Below are 15260 nucleotides of genomic sequence, written 5' to 3'. Positions count from 1 at the left end.
TTACCTTTTGTCTTCAAACTTAAGGAACTGGTAAATATTCCTAAAATACAGATCGAGTTCAAAAATCAGCATGATTAGTCTATATTTTCAAAAGTTTTTTTGCTGTCTTCAGCATATTTGAAACACTGATTGATAACACATTTCAAGGAAGACAGATAAGTGTATTGTGTGGAAACTCACAGGTGTGATCAGTCACTTAAATATAGATCAAGTTTGAAAATCATTATCAGACCATTTTTACAAAACTTGTGCTGTTTTTCTGCTTTTTTTCAGCATATTTTGTCCACCATTATAGTGATAACATGAGAACCATGTCATATTTTTGCTAAATAACTTGAATGACTGATTCATAGGACTAATAAACAGATCAAGTTAAAAAATAAGCTTGATCAAATAAGTTTTGATAAAGTTATGCCTTTTTCGTATGTAAGTGCATGGTTTTTCCTCAGATTTAATTCATAGGGATGTTAACAGTCTCATTATTGAACTAATTAGATATGTAAGTATTCTTTTGACAATTCCTATATCTTAGCAATTTTGTTAGTTGATTAGATAAAAACGGTAAACCTGTTTTCGTGTATTGTGTAATAAAGTGACAGATATGGATATAAGCTCATAGCATTGCAGTTTGTCAGATTCAATCCTTCACTGAATTTCAGAATATAGCAAGTTGGGCACTTTAAAATTGTTGTATTGATATTTTTCCCATCTCAGTAATTTTGTTAGTTGATCATATAAAAATGAAAGAAAATGGGTTATTTGTACCACCAGTGACCGGACTCATTCATTGGGGACACTCAGTCACGTTACGCCACCACAAATGTTATGAAAAGAAAACTTTGTTAGTTATTATTTTTTTAAATTGCAAGAATGATTCGTAGGATTAACATACTGCTCAAATTTGGCATGGGTTTTACATTTATGGTAATGATTTTGTTTTTTGTTTTTTGTTGTTTTTTTTTTTTGCACAATTTTGGTGACATTCATCCCATAGCTGCCAAACTGTATTTTGGTTTTACTTTAAATGTACTGGTAATTTTTTTTTTCACACAACATTTTCAGTGCCTTTAAAGCCATAATAACTCTTTGTTTTAGCCAAAAATTTGGATTTCCTGGAGTAAACGACAATTTTCCCATACTTACCAATGGTCAACAACCCCATTCCTGCATTCAAAGTTAGTCCAGGGTTTTTTCCCTAAACGTTTCCTAATCTCTTAAGAGATTTTAACTGACGGAGCCCTCTCTGTCATTGCATAGTCACGCGATATCAAGCGATAGTTTCTGGTGACCTACTTAAAACGGCGGGAAAAGCAGACAACAACAGCACTATGTAACAATAATGTAAGATTCATAAGATCATTTGTCTTATTGCTCAAAATGCATTTATATCTACAATGTGTGCAATTCTGGACTATTCGTTATCTGACGCACTGTACAGAAACTCGCAACTTACATCTGCATATTGCATCAGGCGTTTGGCACCAGATGTTATTTTGGTCTCAAATGAATGCAAGAATCCGCGTGACACCCAAACGTCATTGGCAACGGTTGCCTTAACGACCGGGAAGAAAGGCATCGAAAGCCATATTGACAAGCACAGATTTTAGTTTTACTACAATAACGACCGTTTTAGTGGTAAAATGCAATAGAATATATTTCCATGCATTGTTTACAATGTATTTCTTGCGGAATTTTGAATCTCAAAGGAAGAGTTATTATTGCTTTAATATCACATGGAATTTAATCACTTGCTAGGTTTTCAATATCTATGTCTCCTCAAGTACATATGTAGGAGAGTATGAATGATTGTACTATTTTAAAGCATTATGTAACAGTGCATCAAAATTGGCTGAAACATTATTTTGTGCACTTTGTTCTATGTAATATCTGAACATTTGACAGCTTTGCTGCCTTGTTTCCTATATGGTGTCTGTAATTTATCAGCTTTGATGTCCAGTTTATTTCTCAATCTGGCATTTTCAAAGTGTGAACTTGAACTCTAATGGGCCTGAATTCTTATGCTTGTTACATATTTTATTTACATCGGCATTACCTGTTGTGCATAATTACAATTTAATGTTAACTTTTCAGTCAAGCACAATGTATTATTGCATCAGAATTGACAGTAACATATTTTGTGCATTAATATTTTCTGTTTTTTGTCTGTACATTTGACAACTTTTCTGCTTTGTTTAACATTTATTTCTTTGCAGGGTGTTTGTACAGTACTCCTTCAACGCAGAAATCTTCTTCAGAGGTTAGGGCTGGAAGTAGAGCCTGTAATGTTGATTGCAGGAAGATTTATGAGTCCTTGGATCCAGACAATTGGGGAAGATTTTATAGAAGACATAAACAGTTTATTTGAGTGAGTATGAAATATTCACCTGTGGCCTAAGAAACAAAAATATTTTTAAACTGTTAATTGCACTTGGTCTTTTTGCTGTTATATGTTCATCTACCAGGTTGATTTTGAACTGCTTTGCTGCACTAGAACCGTCATGATATAAATTGATTCAGGGGCAAAATTAGACTTAAATGGTTTTTTAAACCCTAGTTTTAAATGAAGTTCAATGCCTCTCCAGGGTACCATTTGTATGGTCTCTCTGTAAGCTTAATCTCTCTGGTAGATGCAACCTGTTTGTACAGGGAGGCGAGATCGTGTACACAGTGTGTTATGACCAGTTGTCTACCTGTTATTTGTATGTACATATTTGTAAAGTCTAATGAACATATTAATATGGAGTTTAGACTCAAAATAAATATATTATTATTATTATTATTATTATTATTATTATTATTATTATTATTATTATATAGCCATCACCTGCACCTGTCATCATCAGCACCATCCATATTAGTAAAATACAGGCCGAGTCCTAATATATGCATGATCAGATAATTTTTCTGGCAGTTGTGCAGATGTTTGTGAAATGGTCATTAATCACATATTGGCATTTTTTTAGATGTGACTTTGAACTTCCATGGACTTGAAGGCCTTTGCTAGTTACATTTTTTAAATATCTATGTTAATTAAAATTGGTGCTGATTATGCTGTTAAGTATTATGTAAGATTGCATCAAAATTGCAGAAAACCTTATTTTGTACACATAACAACTTACAGATTCATGGGACTGAAACACAACTTGAAATGGTCAATATAGTGGCAGTGCCCAAAAAAAGCGTTTTCATCATTTTTGAAGCAGTATTGCATAATGCTTAACAGCATAATCACCACCAATTTGTAATGATATACTATAAGTATTATGAATATTCACAAAACATAGCTACCATAGGGCTTCATGCCAAGTCCCCAAGTTGAAAATGCCAATATGCAAAAAAAGCCAATGTGCAAAAAACTATAACTTTCCAAAAAAAAAAATAAATAAATAAAACACGGTGTGTGCTTGTAAAATGATGGAACATTGTGCTTCTTACACATTGTTCTCCGATGATGATTTATATTAATCTACTAAGCAAATGATGCACATTGAGTGTGGCTACTTGATATCCTGTACAACCAGGAACACCACACCAAGACGGTATATTGGACAATTATCTGCGAAATCTTCTTTCTGATATCTGATTGCAGTCTGCACTAACAAATATATGAAAGTAACTTAGGTGGTCAAACACATTTGCTTACAAAGATTAAAGGAGAATGCTATTATTTTAAAGGTACCATTCATTTTCTTTTGTGCAATTTTTCATTACTGAATCATGTCTTTTTTCTTCTAGGCTGTTTTCCACAAATGACTTCATGCCAGACAAGTATTGGGTTTCAAACCGACAGCGTGTAAGAAAACAATTAGTTCAAAGACATGTCACAAATACACTTGGGCTTACAGAGGTAACATGTCTCATTAAGACAGAGATGCAAAAACGTAATGATTTTGTGTAATTTGAAATCTAATTGGTTAACTTTTCACATTTCACAGTTCGAAAATGTTTTTTCACATTTCCTCAGATTCAATTCTTAGGCATGTTAACAGTTTCATTATTTAATTAATAATATATGTAAAAGTGTTTGTTTGACATTTCCTGCATCTTTACAACATTGTTAGTTGATTATGTAAAAATGATGGTAAACTTGTTATGGTGTATTGTGTAATAAAGTTTCAAAAATGGAAATAAACTCATATCATTGCAGTTTGTCAGATTCAATCATTCACTATGTTCAGTATCTCAGAATGGAAGAAATTGGACATTTAACACTGCTCTTTTGATATTTTTCCCATCTCATCAATTTTCCTAGTTGACCATATAAAAATAGCAGTTAACTGTTAATTTTGTTTTATGTTAAAAATTGTTAAAAATGGAAAAAAACATTTCAGAACAGTGCTGTCTTGTTTACATTTTGGCATTTTCAAGTTGTGACTTTTGAAGTTCCATGGGCCTGAAGACCTTTGCTAGTCACATTTTCTGAATATCCATGATACTAATATTTTATTATTAAAAATTGATGGTCATTATGCTGTTAAACGTTATGTAATATTGCATCAAAATTTGAAAAAAACCTATTTTGGGCACTGCTCCCATGATGACCATTTAAGAAAAACCATGCATCTTTTGCATCAGAATTGACAGTAGCCTATTTTGTGCATAGTTATTTCCTGCTTTTTGTCTGTACATTTGACAGCTTTGCTGCCTTGTTATTAATTCATATCGAATTTCATCATACATACCTTCCAGGATTCTCTTGTACTTGTCTCTGAAGAGAGTATGGTTTGTCAGTCGAATTTTATGTTTGACCAAATTTGTTGTACAGATGTCAGTATCACCCTTCACAAAAACGTCATGATATTCATAAAGCAATTGGTCTACTTCCCTTTTTTCTGCATCAGTTAAATGTGTTCTCTCCAACATATCATATCCGCCTATAACTGATTCAGAGCACGAAGACCGTCGCAACTTCTAGTGGAATCTCCACTTTCATTGAGCATGGACGATACGTTGCACACTCTATTGACATTACATAAAATGGACTTTCTTGGTATTGAGAAATTTGTAATAACTACAGGTATTTCATTTGGTCTACCTTTCATACTTACTAAACAAGGGTGCATTATCTAACCCCCAGGCCTGGGATTTCGATCACTTGGTTACAGGACTGCGTTTGTATTGTTCACTATAATGTCCCTTTTACATATCCCATTAATTATTTTAGTTTCGCTTGTATTTATTTTAACTGAATGCTTACTTCCAACCTTACCAATGTCCATTGATTTGTACGCCAATTCCCAACAATTTGTAAGCAATTCTCTTTTCCTTCTATCATCCTCCCCACCCTTTCCATAGCACAAAGTATTAGTGCTTATGTACACTCAGGCCTATCCAACTACCAGACTCGGCACCGAATGATCCTGAATTCACCGGTAGATCAGACCACACTACCCGTTTTCTAGGTGTGTGTCAGATCGCATTACACAGTATCAGATGCGACACCGCTCTTGCCTAGTACGCGATGTGATAGTGACGTTTCTCAGCGGGGTTGAAAAGCATTGCATCACCACTCAAAATTTGTTCAGGGTATGATACTGTGTAATGCGATCTGACACACACCTTGAAAACGGGTAGTATGGTCTGATCTACTGGTGAATTCAGGATCATTTGGTGCCGAGTCTGGTAGTTGGGTAGGCCTGACACTGGCACCTTTTGGATCTAAGCGGCACTACTCGGAAGTACATGTACTAGCAAAATAGATGTGATTTCTCTTATGGCGTTATAAGTCTGCAAACTCACAGTTACTTCAATAGATCCTACGTAAGGTGCTATCTGTCTCCCTGATGATTCTACATTCATTAGCTCTTTTAAAAGGATATCTCTCCCTAACCACTCTTTCACAAAATGTTCTGATATGGCTGAAACCATTGAACTGGTGTCTATGAAAGCATTACATGCTATGCCATCAACACCTTTGTTTCATTTGCATACCTTTGTTTCATTTGCTTTACCAACTACTGAGGCCTGCTTTACTGGATTTAGGGTGTGGACCCCGGAACCGAAGGTCCTAGTGCGTTTAAAGGACACCTGGAAGAAATATCCGTCTTGATTACACTTAAAGCATACAATCAACTTGACATTTTTACACATTGACTCACTCATTTATCACTCCAAATCACTTACCCAATGGCCAATTTTTTCCATGCCTGATACCATCAAATCTAATTTCCTATTCATATTTAACACATCTTTGTCTTTGCCATTGAGAACTATCAACTGAATCAGTGTTCTAAATCTGATATTCCAGAAGCTAACATTTCTACTTGTTTAATCAAGTCCTTGAAAATGTCAGACTCAGGCTTACCTTGGGATGAAGAAGTTTCACAGGACCCTGAAAATTCTAACTCTGCCATACATGCACTTGCCATCAATTCCTGAAAACCTTCCCCAGAATGGTATGATGCCTCAATAAATGCTTAATGTTGACTGAAAACAATCCACAAAAAAAAAAATTTCAAATGTAGAATTTTATGAAGTTTTTTTTTTCTGTCCTTCACTTCGGGATCAACTCTACTGATCGTATCAAAATGTGACTATTTTTTATGAGAAGCCCAATTTACTACTCTATGGGGTTGCTGAGAAAAACTTTTCCCATGCAACATCTAGGGTTACAATTTCCCCAAATATACAATCAAATTTTTGCAATATTGCATTGATGGAAGTGCCTTCCCCACAGTGCATTAAAGCATCTGCTGCTGATCCTCAAACTCACCATGAACTGAACTTTGCAAAATTTCCATCCCTTATATCTCCTAAACTGGCACAGACATGCTCATTGATACTACTGATACTAATGAATGAAGAAAAAAGATTTGCAAGATATAACATAGCAGGCTTCAACTATGGGGCTCATGGGAGTGGTAAATGGACTTATGGGAGATGACACTGTCTGCCACCGTCTCTTGAATGTAAAATAAGCAGCTTCTGAGAGTTTAGGATATTGAAAAATGATCAATATCTCAGATGTAGCAGCCAAACCTAATTTTGCTTTTTTCAGCTTGAAGAATGCATTTCAGCAAAAAAAAGTTTAAAGGAAAAAACATAGCAGGGTTAGCATTCTGGTCACTCGACAAAGTAAAGATATTCTGTGGATCTCCAGAATAAACCTTAAATTGCTAAATAAGAACCTTTGTTATTTTGAGGTTTTGTTTTATAGTTCAGGACAACACTGGTGGGGCATTGTAGAGGTGCTACTGGTTTGTTATTGAGGCACAAAAAAAACTGGAGCTTAGTTTACTCAGGGGATGCACAGTATTCTCGCAATTTGGTAGCACTAGGTAAGTTGTAGCTATATAAAAATTGAAGTGACTTCTTACATGTTTAATTTCCCCAAAGACTGATCAAGGTACACAGATTTCAAAATTTGACATAAGTCTCACTAAATATGTATCTTTACTCATAAGATTTTATTTAACTCTTTGTTTTTTTATGACTTAGGCAAAGACTGTGATGTTCTAATCCATGAGGCTACATTTTCTGAAGAGGAAAAAGACCTGGCAGTTCTTCATAAACATTGGTAATTAATGTCCCCTTAATGAAATTTTTTTAGCCAAACAGATGACAGCAATTGTAGAATCAGATTGTTAAAACCTTTACATAATTAAGGACTCCAGATATTACGATTGTGTTTTCTAACCTATTGCATTGTGATGTAAAGTAGTGTGCGAGGTGGCTGGTCATTTACAACCTGAGGTACAGCGGAGCTGAAACTTGATGGGGAACAAGAAGTCATTTCTATATACAGATACTGTAAGTGCCTGTATATATTCTGATTGGTCTGTCTGTCCCTCGCTGTCACCGTCACCTTTTCTCTCGCTGTTCAACATGTCATTAGCCCCATAACTACCAAATTGTACTTTTGTTATACTTAAAATTTACAGAGTGACTTTGTTTGGTAAAGAGGCAGGTTGGTTGCTTTAAAAAATTGGCATAATCAGTTTATATTTACCTTATTATTCTGTTTTTTTTTTGCGCAGTTTTGGTGATGTTCACCCCATAACTTCCAAGCCGTATTTTTGTTTTACTTTAAATTTACTGAGAGGCCTTCTGAAAATTGGCATGATCCGTTCACATTTAGGGTAATAATTGTACCACCAGCGTTAGCGCTGGCAGTACACATGGTTTTAGTCCCGTCCGGTCCGTTCCGCCGGCTCCGCCGCCATGTTACCGTTACCGCTTCTCCTCCTAGACGGTAAGGGCCCCCATACCCATCTCTTGGATTTAGGTCACCTATAATCTCAACTCGTTCCACGTAAAATTTGGGCTTTGTCGGTATTGGGGTCTAGGTGTGGCATTCATTGCAATGCACCCTTGTCCAAAAATGGCAAAATTAAATGCTAATTATCTACCCTACAGAAGGAATTATGGGAAAAATTTCTACAGACGGCTTTCCAAAAGTCATATGTGCAGATTTTAAATATGCCCTTGGATTTGACTTTTGACCTTTATTTCAAGGTCAAACAGGCCAAATTTTTCAAAAAAATGAACTTTTTTACGAAAAAAAAATTATTTGCGCTGTTATTCAGACACCACACAGACTTAACCAATAATATTATTGGAAAATGATACCCTTCAGGTCATCTTTCATCTCCGTGAATTTGGGGTCAATCGGTGCATTTTAACGGGAGTAGCGGCCATAAGATACCGAAACTGAAAACTGTCTCTAATTCGGGAACCATAAATGCTAGAGACCCATTCTTTTTTGCATTTTGTAGAGCATGTAAAGCCCAACATTGAGAGTGGTCTCCGTTTTTTTGTATTTCATATGGTTTTCCAGCTACGCTGTATCAAAAAGTATATATTGGTGGTGAAAGCAAAATGTGCAGTACGGTAATGGATAATAAATTTTGAACTCTGGAAAAATAAAACATAAGGCTTGGCAAAGCAGACAACTTGTGGTCAAAAATGACATTATTTCATCAAATTTGAACTTCTGGAACTTCAGAGCACCTCCCATTTCAAGAATTTCGACCAAAATGACCTTTTCTTTATTTTAATTAATTTTTTCTGTAGGAAATTTATGGCACATTAAGGTAACTCCAAAATTATAACATTTAGTCCCTTATATCTCCAAAACTGGCAGAGATAGGTCCATAGTTACTATTGAAGTTGAATAGGAAGTCATATACTGGCAATGTAAATGTGACCTTGAAATTGACCTTTGACCTACTTTTCACCATGAATTGAACTTTGCAAATTTTGCTTCCCTTTTATCTCCAAAACTGGCAGAGATAGGTCCATAGTTACTATTGAAGTTGAATAGGAAGTCATATACTGGCAATCTAAATGTGACCTTGAAATTGACCTTTGACCTACTTTTCACCATGAATTAAACTTTGCAAATTTTGCTTCCCTTTTATCTCCAAAACTAGCAGAGATAGGTCCATAGTTACTATTGAACTTGAATAGGAAGTCATATACTGGCAATCTTACTGTGACCTTGAAATTGACCTTTGACCTACTTTTCACCATGAACTGAACTTTGCAAATTTTGCTTCCCTTTTATCTCCAAAACTGGCAGAGATAGGTCCATAGTTTTTATTGAACTTGAATAGGAAGTCATATACTGGCACATATTGGTGGTGAAAGCAAAATGTGCAGTACTGTAATGGATAATAAATTTTGAACTCCGGAAAAATAAAACATAAGGCTTGGCAAAGCAGACAACTTGTGGTCAAAAATGACATTATTTCATCAAATGTGAACATCTGGAACTTCAGAGCACCTCTTATTTCAAGAATTTCGACCAAAATGATGTTTTCGTTATTTTAATTAATTTTTTCTGTAGGAAATTTATGGCACATTATGGTAACTCCAAAATTAAAACATTTAGTCCCTTATATCTCCAAAACTGGCAGAGATAGGTCCATAGTTACTGTTGAAGTTGAATAGGAAGTCATATACTGGCAATTTTACTGTGACCTTGAAATTGACCTTTGACCTACTTTTCACCATGTACTGAACTTTGCATATTTTTCTTCCCTTTTATCTACAAAACTGGCAGAGATAGGTCCATAGTTACTATTGAACTTGAATAGGAAGTCAGAGATAGGTCCATAGTTTCTATTGAACTTGTATGGAAAGTCATATACTGGCAATCTAAGTGTGACCTTGAAATTTACCTTTGACCTACTTTTTATCATGAATTGAACTTTGCAAATTTTGGTTCCCTTTTATCTCCAAAACTGGCAGAGATAGGTCCATAGTTTCTATTGAACTTACTTGGAAAGTCATATACTGGCAATCTAAATGTGACCTTGAAATTGACCTTTGACCTACTTTTCACTATGAACTGAACTTTGCAAATTTCTTTCTCTTTTAACTCCAAACCTGGCAGAGATAGGTCCATAGTTACCATTAAAGTTGAATAGGAAGTCATTTACTGGCAATTTACTGTGACCTTGAAATTGACCTTTGACCTACCTTATGATGAACTTAACTTTGATTGTACCATTTTAAGTTATATATATTTTTTGCATATTTTGAAAATTCTTGTTGATTGCATTTTTACAGCTTGTCAAGCATAAGACTGGTGGCTGTGTCCCTTCTTTTGTGTATGTGGGGGTCTATACGAATGCGCTTGCTCCAGCTGGTGGTACAATATTCGGAGGCGGTATCGCCTCTCTGATCCTCTAGTTATTCTGTTTTTTGCACAATTATGGTTACGTTCGCCCCATAACTGCCAAACTGTATTTTTGTTTTACTTTATATTTACTGAGTGGCTTTGTTTTGTAAAGCGGAAGGTTGCCTTCAAAAATCAGCATTATCAGTTTACATTTAGGGTAATTATTCTGTTTTTTTATGTGTGAAATTTTTCTTTTTCACACAGCATTTTCAGTGGCTTTTTTATCATGTTGAATTGAATCACCTGCTGGTTTTTCAGTGTCCATGTCCCCTAAATAATAGTACATAATTTAAGAGGGTAAGAATGATTATACTATTTTAAAGCATTATGTGACAGTGCATCAAAATTGGCCAAAACAATATTTTGTGCACTTTTTTCTGTGTAATGTCTGAACATTTAACAACTTTGCTACCTTTTTTCCTGTATGGTGTCTGTAATTTGTCAGCCTTGCTCTCTAGTTAAGTTCTTTGGTAAGTCAAAGGTTTTACCCACTAATGGGGAATAAATTACAAGTGAGGGAATATCATTTCTGCCAAAGCTGAGGCTTGAGTGGAAACCTGAAGTCTTTTTTTCAAGTTCTGTGGTAGGTCAATGATTTTACCCGCTAATGGGGAATAAATTGTAAGTGAGGGAATATCATATCTGCCAAATGCATGTATGACAAAGCGCTTTGACTCTAAAAGTAGACCTTCTTGTCCAACTGCCACTCAGGCAAAATACTTCAATCATGGGTGGATCCAGAGATATTTTCTGACAGTCTTCCATATTATCTTTGTTGATCCATCCTCCATTTTTGACCATCTTCTGACAGAAAAAATTAGATGCCCGTCAATATAAACTTGAAAATCTGACCATCTTCTAGAAGACCCTGAAGACAGCCTTAATCCACTTCTGTTAATGGTGACTGCATGTTCAAAAATTGTTGGGAGAAATAAAACTATATTGGCAGCGGAAGGTAGTTGCAGTTATATTTAAATTTTCGAACAATTGTTTTTGTTTATGTCTTAATCATTTGTTGCTTAAGTTGCATTGCACTGTTAACAGTGTTTTAATGACATAGTTTTGTAGATTATTTTTCATTATTTAAAGATAATTTGAAATAAAACTTTGCTGAACAACTTAAAATCTATTGCTTTTCACTCTTGTAGGGTGCACTTAAGTTGGTATGACACATGCCTGCATACCTGACAGCTTAGTGTGCTATATTATTTAAAGGCAGAATCTTTTTTCAATGGGACAGAAATAGTTGTAAGCTGGGATGTTATCTGTTGGTTAGTTGTCTCTACACCTGCCTTAAAATCCACTCCAACTTGTACTTGCGTCTCAGTTCCTGTTTACATCCAGATAAAAATGACCAGCCAGCTTAACTTGACATCACATCTTCAGATGACACAATCTTACAGAGTCAGAATATCCTAATCCATAATTGCTGTTCATTACTTCCATTTCATGAATATTTGGCAAAAATATAGATTTAAACCATGCAATTTCTATACTTAGGCAATACATGTAAGTGAAAAATGAAGATTTATTTAAGATTTGCTTGATATTTCACATTACTGTTGCCCAATTTTTAAATGAAAAAGTGTTAATTGTGGATGAGTGCTATTATGATTTTTTTTTGTGTCTGTACATATAGCCATCAGCTTCATCTTTTGTCGCTGTTACTTATGTTTTTTGAAAATCCATTTTACCTGTATATAACTTTAATTGGAAAAGTGGCCTTATTAGATTATTTGTACCACCAGCATGAATTCTGGCAGTACTCATGTTTCAAGACTCAACCCATCTTGTATTGCTCTGCATCATGTCGGCAGATTCAAATCACTGATACGGCTTTTCTTCTAAGACTACAGGAACCTGTGTCCTCTTCTCTTGGAATTAGGTCACTTATAATATCAACTTGAACCCCATAGATTTTGGGCTTAATATCCTATTTGGTAAATCATTTTTGGCTTTCATATCTGTACATTTGACAGCTTTCTTGCCTTGTTATGTCTGTGTGTATGTTATATTGCCATATTACACTTGTTTATCTCTTTGACAAACGTTAAAGCTACTTTTTGAGCCAAATAAAAAATTTAATAAACAAGAAAGATGGCAGACTAAAGTTGAATTAAAATTTTTGGAAATTAAAAGGGATAACAACAGTACTCTTTGTATGAGCTCATTGAGAACTACATTTCACAGTAAATACATTGTAAACAACTCATAAAAATATATATATTTTACCACAAAAAATGGCAATTATAGCAGTTATTCTGAAGTCTGTGCTTGCCATCTGACTACGTGACCTCCATAGATGGCTAAACTCTGTAAACTCCTAGGAGATTATTACAAAAAAGGAATTTTTTTAGAGGAAAAAAAAAAAAAAAAAAAAAAACGGACTTACTTTGGATGTAGAAATTCATTTAACCATTGGTAAATATGAGAAAATTGCTGTTTATCCCACGAAAATTCATTTTTGGCCAAAATGAACAGTTGTTATCCTTTTACTTTTTGGCTGTGTTACGCATTGTTTTAATCTGTTGATGGAAAATGACATGAAGACAAAAAACTGTATAAAGTGAAATGTATGTTTCAGTACTACTTCTCAAGCCATTCAGGTTGGGCAGGAAATGAATGCTAAATTTACATTGCTCACCCACTTTAGCCAACGATATGGGAGGGTACCTGAATTCAACGATTCTTTTAATGACAAGGTTGGAGTTGCTCATGATTTCATGAGGGTAAGTCACAATGTTTTGTATACAGACATCACATGTTTTGCAGCTATTTTTGGTGAAGTTTTCCCCATAAGTCCAAAGCCATATTTTATTTTTGTAAAAAATCCAAATTTGTTTCGAATAGTAGCATGATGGGATTGTTTAAGTTATTGAATAATAATCATGTCAGTGAAAAATTTTGCGACTGCATAAAATGAAGGGAGATTTGGTGGTGTTTGGTGGTGTCAGAAATAATGACAGGCTAACATGTCCTGTAAGGCATTGAACAAAGGCTGAAAGAATTTAGTTACTGATATTTTTGTAGTGGTTTTTTCTTAAAACTGTTGCACATGAGTACAAATTCACAATGTTATGCGTGTCACCATTGTATTGCCGTTTTGAGCACTGCCACTGAAATTTAATGTGCAGATAATTAGGTGAATAATTGAGTGTATTTACTCAGTACATCAGCATTTTATCTATATTTATCATTAGTCAATTGCCAACTTTATTCATTTAAGAACATTTTTCTTATTTTGACTAAAGTTACCTTATTACTTTGCAGATATTATATTATTTATTTTTAAATTAAGATTTTTATGTACAGACACAGATGTGTCTGTACATATTGCCATCACCTGCGTCTGTCGTCGCCGTCGCCGATCATGTCGCCGTCGCCGTGCACTTTCAGCGTTAACACCATAAGTGGAAGACAGTTTTACTTTTTGGCTTTATATTTACAGAGCTGACTAATATTCATAAAACGCAGGTCAAGTTCGCAAATCAGCATGATCGGGCCATTATTGTAGAATATATGCTGTTTTTTCACTTTTTAGCATATATGCAACACTGTTAACACATTTCAAGGAAAACCGATAGGCCTGTTGTCATGAAACTCACAGGAGTAATCAGTCTTACTAAAACGCAGATCAAGTTCGAAAATCGGCATGATCGGGCCACCATTTTACTAGTTATGCTGTTTTTTACACTTTTCAGCATATATGCAACACTGCTAACACAATATAAGAAAAACAGATGGGCCAATTGTCATGAAAGTCACAGGAGTGGTCAATTTTACTAAAATGCAGGATGAGTTCGTAAATCAGCATAATCGGGCCATTATTTTAGAAGGTATGCTGTTTTTTCACATTTCCTCAGATTCAATTTTTAGGCATGTTAACAGTCTCATTATTAAACTAATAAGATACGTGAAAGTGTTTGTTTGACATTTCCTGTATCTTTACAACATTGTTAGTTGATTTTGTAAAAATGATGGTAAACATGTTATCGTGTATTGTGTAATAAAGTTTCAAAAATGGAAATAAACTCATATCATTGCAATTTGTCAGATTCAATCATTCACTATGTTCAGAATCTCAGAATGGAAGAAATTGGACATTTAACACTGCTCTATTGATATTTTTCACATCTCATCATTTTTCTTAGTTGATCATATAAAAATGGCAGTAAACTGTTAATTTTGTTTTATGTTAAAAAAGTGTTAAAAATGGAAAAATAAAGACATTTCAAAACAGTGCTGTCTTGTTTACATTTTGGCATTTTCAAGTTGTGACTTTGAAGTTCCATGGGCCTGAAGACCTTTGCTAGTCACATTTTCTGAATATCCATGATACTAATATTTTATTATTAAAAATTGATGGTCATTATGCTGTTAAACATTATGTAATATTGCATCAAAATTTGAAAAAAACCTATTTTGGGCACTGCTCCCATGATTACCTTTTAAGAAAAACCATGTCACTTACTGTTCTCAAACTTACACTACAGGAAAGAAACATGGGACTAAAATACAGCTTCAGTAGGCAATGCAATCTGCCAGATAAACAGTTTTTTTGTGAAAATTTAATTTTTCACATATTGGCATTTTCAAGGTGTGACTTTGAAGTTCCACAGGCTTGGAGACCCAGGCT

The 15260-nt window shown here is 34.6% G+C and overlaps 1 protein-coding gene across 5 annotated transcripts in view; it reads left to right on the top strand.

The window, feature by feature from the left end:
- The window catches only part of LOC106161191 (zinc phosphodiesterase ELAC protein 2), a 72037-nt gene that overhangs the window by 54431 nt on the left and 2346 nt on the right, over nucleotides 1-15260 (top strand). For 4 of the 5 annotated variants that reach the window (XR_015333061.1, XM_087005784.1, XM_087005787.1 and 1 more), the window contains 5 exons: nucleotides 2214-2365; nucleotides 3736-3847; nucleotides 7157-7277; nucleotides 7438-7516; nucleotides 13209-13353. Coding sequence is in view for 4 of the 5 variants with exons in the window: in XM_087005784.1 (XP_086861910.1) it covers nucleotides 2214-2365; nucleotides 3736-3847; nucleotides 7157-7277; nucleotides 7438-7516; nucleotides 13209-13353 (609 nt within the window). In the remaining variant the exon portion in view is untranslated. The remainder of the gene's footprint in view (nucleotides 1-2213; nucleotides 2366-3735; nucleotides 3848-7156; nucleotides 7278-7437; nucleotides 7517-13208; nucleotides 13354-15260) is intronic. The other variant, XM_087005785.1, reaches the window with a different exon arrangement.

Source organism: Lingula anatina, chromosome 2 (genome assembly GCF_051362555.1).
Source record: "Lingula anatina isolate TDL-2025a chromosome 2, LinAna3.0, whole genome shotgun sequence".
NCBI classification, from domain to species: Eukaryota; Metazoa; Brachiopoda; class Lingulata; order Lingulida; family Lingulidae; genus Lingula; species Lingula anatina.
The sequence above is the reverse complement of the archived record's forward strand: the minus strand, read 5'-3'. Positions and strand labels throughout refer to the sequence as shown.